The 9,990-nt window shown below is 19.2% G+C and overlaps 2 protein-coding genes across 2 annotated transcripts; both read right to left on the bottom strand.

The window, feature by feature from the left end:
* Positions 1–163: 163 nt before the first annotated feature.
* On the bottom strand, positions 164–1,999 carry PRSY57_1310900 (vacuolar ATP synthase subunit a; the record flags this gene model as incomplete). The annotated part of the gene is made up of 1 exon (XM_012909045.2): positions 164–1,999. One exon carries the CDS (start codon positions 1,997–1,999, stop codon positions 164–166), a length of 1,836 nt encoding a protein of 611 aa, XP_012764499.1.
* A 2,833-nt stretch (positions 2,000–4,832) lies between these two features.
* On the bottom strand, positions 4,833–8,096 carry PRSY57_1310800 (M1-family alanyl aminopeptidase; the record flags this gene model as incomplete). The annotated part of the gene is made up of 1 exon (XM_012909044.2): positions 4,833–8,096. The coding sequence occupies one exon, from the start codon at positions 8,094–8,096 to the stop codon at positions 4,833–4,835; it is 3,264 nt and encodes a 1,087-aa protein (XP_012764498.2).
* Between the last annotated feature and the right edge of the window lie 1,894 nt (positions 8,097–9,990).

Raw genomic sequence — 9,990 nt, 5'->3', positions numbered from 1 at the left:
TTAATATTAATTATTTTTATATTATTTTTTTTTTTTTAAATTATATATTAAAATAAATATATTTTTTTTTTTTTTTTTTTTTTTTTTTTTATTTTTTTTTTTTTTTTTTTTTTTTTTTTTTTTTTTTTTTTTTTTTTTTTTTTTTTTTTTTTTTTTGATCCAATCATTTTTCCATCAAGTTTCTTAAACCTACTGTTATTTCTTCTTCAAGTGCCTTAAAATACTTTTTGAAATATTCATCTGAATTTTTTGGGTTTTCAAATTTCATATGTGTAATTTTATTTATAGTTGGTCTTAATGTATTATATATAGATCCCCATCCAATTTTTCTTTCTCTTGAGTCATATTCTTGTAATGTTCTTAAGCATTGAGCATAAAAGTGGCAAATAATTCTCATCATACCAACTGTTTTTTGTAATGGGCACATATAATCATAATCGCTAAATGCATTTTGTTGAAGAAAATCTTCTCTAATAATTTTGGCTACTTCCATAACAACTTTTTGGTCTTCGGATAATGAATCCTTTCCTACTAGTTGAACAATATCATTCAAATCACTTTCTTGTTGTAAAATATCACTAATTTTTTGTCTTAAAGATAAGAAATCTTGATCAAAATTATCAAAGTATTGTTCTAATTGTCTGACATACTTTGAAAAGGATGTTGACCAATTAACAGAAGGGAAATGTTTTCTTTGAGCTAGTTTTTTATCTAATCCCCAAAATGCTTGAACAATAGACATGGTTGCTGTAGTTACAGGGTCAGAGAAATCACCACCTGGTGGGGATACAGCACCCACAATTGTAATGGATCCTATACGAGATGGAGAACCAATACATTTGACTTTTCCTGCACGTTCATAAAAGGAAGCTAATCTAGCACCTAAATAAGCTGGATAACCACTATCTGCAGGCATTTCAGCTAAACGTCCTGAAATTTCTCTTAAGGCTTCTGCCCATCTACTTGTACTATCAGCCATCATGGTAGCATTATAACCCATGTCACGGAAATATTCACATAAAGTAATACCTGTATAAATACTAGCTTCTCTTGCAGCGACAGGCATGTTAGAAGTATTAGCAACTAAACACGTTCTTTGCATAATACCTACATCTTCATTATCTACTTTAGTAGTTAATTCAGGAAAGTCGGATAATATTTCAGCCATTTCATTACCTCGTTCACCACATCCTACATATATAATAACTTCACTATTAGAATATTTTGATAAAGCCTGAGAAACACAAGTTTTTCCACAACCAAATGCACCAGGAATAGCACATGTACCTCCTTGAACTGTTGGAAATAACGAATCTAAAACTCTTTGCCCTGTTAATAATAAAGTATCACCTGTTACCTTTTCTAAAACAGGTCTAGGATCACGAACAGGCCATAAATGAGATAAACCATATGTATATTTTTTTCCTTGATATTCTAATTCAAATATTTTATCTTTTAAAGTATATGATCCATCTGGAGCAATATACGTAAGCCTCCCTTTAGCGTTAGGTGGAGCCATAATTTTGTGTTCTTTAAATAATTTATTTTCATCAACAAATCCAAAGATATCTCCACCAGTAACAATATCATTTAATTTTAATTTCTTATCAGCATAAAATTGCCATTGTTTATCATGATCTAAAGATGTCATATCAATACCTTTATATATATATACATCACCACACACATTTGCGATTCTTTCTAATGGTCTTTGAATACCATCATAAATATTATCTAAAATACCAGGACCCAATTCGACTGATAAAGCATTTCCTGTTTTTATAACAGGGTCTCCAACAGATAAACCTGAAGTATCTTCATAAACTTGTATATATGCATAATTCCCTTCTAATCTAATAATTTCTCCAACCAATTTATTCCATCCTACTTTAGCTAACTCGTACATACGAGTTCCACTCATATTCTCAGCAATAACTAATGAACCAGCAACCTTATAAACAACTCCTGGTTCCTCTTTTTCAACAGCAACTTTTGTCATTTTGCTCCGTAATAAGAAGAAAAATAAGAAATATAATTATATTATTAAGAGTTATAAAAATCACGGGTAATTAATAAAAGCTTAAATAAATTATTAAATGAAAAAAAAAAAAAAAAAAAAAAATATATATATATATATATATAAATTAAATAAAAAATAAATAATAATAATTAAATATACATAAATCAAATATTTATATTTAGAAAAAATATATATTTTTACATGATAATCTAATATTACATATTCAACTTAAAAGTCGTCACGTTATATACATTACATAAATGATTATGTAAAAATATACTATAAATTATATATATCATTAAATAAATGGTATTAAAAAAAAGTATATGATACTTATGTACATAATTTTATTATTCCTTTCAAATGGTATATATATATAAACATTAAAAAAGGTATTAATCTTCTTTCATTTTTTATCTCTAAAAATGTATTCTTTATATTCTTTTTTTTTTTTTTTTTTTCCATCCCTATAAAATTATTATAATTATATATATATATATATTTTAATTTACCAAAAAAACAAATAAATAAATATATAAAATAATAAAAAATATATATTATTCTTATATAATATAACAAAAGTGTAAATAAAAATAATATATATATGTATATATTATATTAGATATTAGTGAAATATAAAAGTTACTTTAATATATTTATATAAATAAATATTATTATATATTATTTTACACTACATTATATTCGGTTAATCATATCTAAAATAAAAAAATACTTTAACTTCTTTTAAATTAATTTCCACAAAATAAATAATATGTGGTCATGATTATATATATATATTATATATAATATTCTTTTCTTTTTTTTTTTTTTTCACTATATTTTTATAATTTATATTTTGTTGGTTTTTTTTTTTTTTATTACTATTTTTTCTTTATACATAATTTATACTCTATTATATTGAAATATATCTAATACATACATAATATATATATATATATATATATATATTATATATATATAATATATTTATATTCTTTCTATTTATTACTCTTATATATATTAAGAGAAAAATAAATGGTTAATTAATGTATACATATATATTATATAATTTATTTATTTATTATATATATATATATAATATATTATAATTATTGATAATCTTTATATAATAAAAACGTTTATAATATAATATATATATTATATATATAATAATGTATGTATAGATATATTAGAATATATATATTATGTATATTATATATATATATATATATATATATATATTATTATTATTATTTTTAATATGAAATTAATTTTTTTTTATTATTTTTTTTTTTATACTTTTGGAGCATTAAGATTTTTTTAATGATTATTATATAATACATAATTATAAGTATATATATATATATATATATATATTATATAAATAATATATTCATTATATATATATATATATATATATATATATATGTATATATATTTAATTAGTATTTTATTTTATGTAGTAAAATATTTTAAGTATATTATTATATTATTATATTAATATATATTTTACTATAACTTATTTTATATATTAATTATAATTACTTCTTGTGTGTGCATATTTATATATAAAAAAAATAATAATAAATAAATAAATAAAATAAAATAAAACATATAAAAAATATATAGTTTTGTTGAACATATAAAATTGTAACAATAAAAATTTCTGTATAATTAAAAATATGTATTATATATATATATTAAATAGATGATGAATTATAATAATAAGAAAAAATAAATATATACTTAAAAAAAAAAAAAAAAAACAATAATAAATTATGTTATTAGCAAATAAAGCAACAAGAAAATAGGACATGATCATATTATATATATATATATATATATATATTTTTTTGTTACTTATTTTATATAACTCTTGTAATTATGTATTTATTTAATTAATTTTTTTATTTTTTCCTTTTAACAATAATAAAAAGAATAACATAATACCTTAACAAATAAAAGACCTCTTACCTTAATTAAACGTTCTGTTTTGCTATATAAGAGTTAACAAATATATAAATATTTTCTTTTTCGTTTAAAATAAAATACGAAACAGTATAAACAACCATAAAAAAAAAAAAAAAATAGAAAAAAAGACATATTGTAATTATAAAGAATACAATAATAATATAGATAATTTTATAGTATGTTTAAATTATTATATTTTTTATAACTGAATTTTTTTTTCTAAAAATTATGAATATTTAATGAATGCTGTATATATATATATATATATATATATATATGTATTATTTTTATATTTTTTATAATTTTTATTTTACTATAATTAATTTTTGTGCATACAATATAAAGGTATATAATTCACTCTTTTATTACATTTACAAATAAAATCTTCTTATGTATGCACATAATTTATTTGTATTCATTAATTCTTTTAAAAAAATAAGGAATATGTTTTTTCTCTATAAATCAACATTAAAGGTTCAAAAAAAAAAAAAAAAAAAAAAAAAATTTTTCTTCATGTATAAAAAGAAGGAAACATTTTTGAGTAGTACACACACAAAATAAGGATGGATTCACAAATATGTTGTAAATAATAAAAAAAAAAAAAAAAAAAATTTATATTAATTCTAAACAATAAAATGTGAATTTAATATATTAATATAAATAAAAAAATATTATAATATATATATATATATATATATATATATATTAATATTATTTATTTTTTTTTTTTTATATTTATATATATATATGTATGTTTATTTAATATAAATCTTGGTCATTATAACAATGTTATAAAATAGAACTTAAGAATTTCCTTAATTTGTTTAATTTTCAATTTTGTTTATAATTTATTTGTTAATCTTAATAAATATTCCTTTAAGTTATTGGATATGTTTGATTCTTGTAACATTGTGTTCATTTCGTTAAGCATTAATTCTTGTCTTTTTGTATCTAGTTTATTCCATAATTTAAATGGTTCACATAATTGTGTTGCAACCATAGGATTAAATTTATCTGTTTTTGTAATAACTTCAGCAATTAATTTATAACCTTTTCCTGATATATCATGGAATCTTCTTAAATTATTTGTAAATGGAAGATATACTGCTCTAATATCATTTGGATTTTTACTATCTTTCAAAACTTCATTTTCTAATTTTTTAAGTATTTCATATATATCTTTTCGATCAGATCTGGATACAGTCTTTAACCATTCTTGCAACAATAATTCGTCATCTTTTGATAATTTATAAGTTTTATCATAAAGTTCAAAATATTTATCGAAATAAGCTGAAACAGATAAGCTAGTTAACCAATTGGATGGATATGGTGATTTGGAATGTTCTATTATTTCATTTAATATATTTGGATATTGAGCTTTACTTAATAATGATAATAATGTATTTCTTAATGTTCTCATATTCATTTGATCAAAATCTACATGTGATTCATCATTAAAATATGTTAAATCATCAGCTTTTGCTTCTAAACTTTTAAACATTTTATAATATACATCATTTAATTTTTCTCCGATTTGTTTATATATATATTCTTTAGTATCAGCTAATACATCTGTATCTAAATTGCTTACAAAGTTTATTATATATCTATCTTGTGGTAAAGATACAATATATGATTTAAATCCTGCATCAGCATGTGGGTCTTCTAATAAATATTTTATAGCATCTATAAATTGTGCATTTACTGGTGTAAGATTAAAACTTTCTAATTTTTCATTTTTAGCTTTTAAGAATTCATTATAATTCATTAATATTTGTTTCATATATATATTGGTACATGAGTTATAACGAACAAAAGCATCACTATCATATTTCAATAATAATATACGTTCTTCATCTGTTAAGTTATCTTCAATATATACTGGTGCACTAAATCCTCTAAATAAGGATGGTATTGGTTTTACATCTATATTATTAAATACAAATGTATCACTTTCTTTTGTTAATTCTAAGGTGGTTTGTGATATCATTTCTTTACCATTTTCTGGATTAATTAAACCAACACTTATAGGAATAAACAAAGGTTTCTTTTCTTTTTGGTTTTCATCTGGTTTGGTATACTGATTAACATGTATACTATATTGTTTCTTTTCAGCATCGTAGTTATATTTAAAACTAACATGTGGAGTACCACTTTGTGAGAACCATAATAAATATTGGTTTAGGTTAGCTGAATTGTCTGCTTTTTTCATTTTATATGCTTGTTCCATAGCATAATTAAAATCTTCACAAGTAGCAGTATTTCCATCATTTTTCTTAATATAAATATCAAAACCTTTTTTATAATATTCTTCACCTAATATAGTTAAATACATTCTCATAACTTCACTACCTTTATCATAAACAGTAGTAGTATAAAAGTTTTCCATACTAACATAAGATTCTGGTCTAATTGGATGTGATAAGGGTGAGGAATCTTCTAAGAATTGAACACTTCTTAATAAATCTACATGAGATAAACGAGTAGTTACAGTCTTAGTCATTTCTTCTGAAAACAAATTTTCTCTATGTACTGTTAGACCTTCTTTTAAAGTTAACTGAAACCAATCTCTAAGAGTAACTCTATTTCCTGTATAGTTATGGAAATATTCATGTCCTACGACAGTTAAAATTCTTGCATATGAAAAATCAATTGAATTTTTTTTAGATGCTAATAAAGAATTAGCATTAAATATATTTAATCCTTTATTTTCCATAGCACCAACATTAAAGTCAGAAACAGCAACTAAATTTAAACGAGACAAATCATATTCCAATCCAAAATAATCTTCATCAAATGCCATAGATTTTTTAAGACATTCTAAAGCCCATTGTAATTTCGATACATATTTTTCTTCACTAAATACATATAATTCAACTTTCTTTTTAGTATATTTAGTAATATAAGTAGCACTTAAATGTTTAAGATCACCAGCTACAACAGCAAATAAATAACATGGTTTTAAATGGGGATCATTAAATCTAGCTCCATGACGACCACCTGCTATTTCGAATTCGTTAACCTTATCACCATTACTTAATAAAACAGGATATTTTTCTTTATCAGCAGTTACGGTAACATCATATTTAGCCATCATATCTGGTCTGTCAATAAAAAAGGTGATACGACGGAATCCGGTAGCTTCACATTGAGAAACAATAATATTTTTTGATTTATATAAACCAGTAAGAGCATAATTTGTTTCTGGATGTATAATAACTTCTGATGAAAAAGCAAATTTAGATTTTGGTACAAATTTTGAAAATATAGTTAAGAATTCATTATCGTATGTATATTCTTCTCCTTCAACTAATTTCTTATTATCAATACTTATTTCATTAATTTTTAATCCAACACCATCAAAAACTAAATCTTCACCAACATTATGTTTACTAATATCCATATCAAGAATAGATCTTACAATAGTTTCATTGTCATGGATATTAATATTTAATGTTACATTATTAATTATAAATCCACTTGGTTTATAATCTTTCCTATAATGTATTTTTGGTTCGTTCTTTTTAACAACAGCAGAATTATTATTATTTTCAACATTATTAGTATTCAAATTCATAACACCATTTTGTTGTAAATGATGATCACTGTTGCTATTCATTTTATCAACTTGTGTAATTCCATGACCTTCTTCAAAAGGCTTCATTCTTTTATCTGAACAAGTATTCTCTTCATTATTTACAACAGATCCTAATCTTTTCTTATTGTCATTCCCATTATTATTTTGGTGATTATTATTATTATTATTATTATTATCTCCTTTCTCACTCATTAGTCTTTTATGTATTATATATGATTGGGGCTTGTTTTTGTTATTATGTATATTACTAAATATATCCTTTTGTAAAATATCTAAATTCCAAAAATTGGAAAATTGTAATTCTGATATAGCAGACGTGAAATTATAATTCTTATTAAAACTATTATAATTTGAATTAGATTTGAGCAAGCGACTTATTATACCGCACGAACTAATACGTAAATTTTTTTTAATCATGCACCTTTTTTTATTATCATAAAGAATATTCGCTAAAATTAACACTGTGAAAATAATATATTTATAGGCACAGCCTTTTGTTAATTTCATTTTGTAATATATATACAAATATATATAAAAAAAAAAATTTAAATAAAAATTAAAAATTTAATATATAATTTATATATTATTTTAATTATATGTATGTATAAATATAACATATATATATATATATATATATATATATATATATATATATTACATTAACATGTGCATACTATGTAATGAAATAATAAAGCCTATTAAAATTCCACTCAGCAAAAAAAAAAAAAAAAAAATATATACATATATATATTATATATAGCAAATTTATTTATATAACAAATAATATAAAGTATACATATTAATATCACATATATCAAGTTATATATATTATATATCGTAATTTTTTTGTTTTTTTTTTTTATCTTAAAAACTCATAGCTTCAGCATGCAAAAAAATAGAGTTATTTTTACTTTTTATTTTTTTTTTTTAGATTAGGGGGTTTGTTTTTACTTATTTATATTATATTATATTATATTATATTATATTATATTATATTATATTATATTATATATATATATATATATATATATAAATATAAATATAAATATGATAAAATTTATTCTTTTCTAAGTAAATAAAATAAATAAAACCCGTTATAACATAATATACCTTATTATATATAAATATATAAAAATCTTTCTTTTTTTTTTTCTTTTTTATTTCTTTATCTCAATATCCTATATAAATAATGTTTACCTTATGTATTTTTCTATATATATAAATATATATAATTATTATTATATATATAATTATAAAATAAATTTATATATTTTTATACATATATATATATAATATATAAACTTTATTATTATTTTATATATATATTATTATAATATATATTTTATATATGTATATATTTATATATATTATTAATGTAATTATTGTATTGTTATAACAATAGAAATAATTTATTATTATTTTATATATATATATATATATATATTTTTTTTTTTTTTTTTTTCTTCTACATTGACCTTGTTTTTTTATTATTAAATATTTATAATATATATATAATATATATGTTTATAAATTTTCATATATATATAAAAAAAAATTTCTCTTCACATAAATCTTTTCAACAAATATATGTTATTATACATATTATATATTATAATATATATTTTAATTTTCGTTAATTTATATATATATATGATATATTAATCAAGTCATTTTAATATAAAATATTATTAATATATTTAATTTAATATTTATATAATAAAATCCTTTGTAGTGTATATTATTATTTAAATATGAACCTTTCTTCCATTCATTTAATATATAGATATAACATATATATATATATATAATAATATATAAGGTATATATTACATATATGAAGTTTATATTATAAATTACAATATTATAATAACTATACTATAATTATATAATATAAATAACCTTTTATATACTTTTCATGTGGAAATATTTATAGTTTGTTTTTTTTTTGTTCTTTTTTATTTCTTCCTACTCAAATCTATTATTTGTTTTTATATAAATAATATATATATATATATATATAATATATTAAATATTAAAATTAGAAATATAGTGTAATTAATAATTTTTTATGATAACATTTATATTTTAAATTATTTAAGGAACCTTCTCTAAAAGGTATGTAGGCTCTTAATTATAATATAGAATAAAAAAAAAACACTGTGTTTTTATAATAATATATATTATATAAATAATATATATAATATAAATAATATATATAATATAAATAATATATATTATATATATAATATATATATATATATTTTATTTTAATTTTTTTCATTTTTTAACTTCTAAATATAACAAAAAAAAAAAAAAAAAAAAAAAAAAAAAAAAAAAAAAAAAAAAAAAATTTATTTTTAATTTTTTTTTTTTTAAAATTTTTTTTATATATAAATATATA

Source organism: Plasmodium reichenowi, chromosome 13 (assembly GCF_001601855.1).
Source record: "Plasmodium reichenowi strain SY57 chromosome 13, whole genome shotgun sequence".
In the NCBI taxonomy this organism is placed as follows: domain Eukaryota; phylum Apicomplexa; class Aconoidasida; order Haemosporida; family Plasmodiidae; genus Plasmodium; species Plasmodium reichenowi.
The sequence above is the reverse complement of the archived record's forward strand: the minus strand, read 5'-3'. Positions and strand labels throughout refer to the sequence as shown.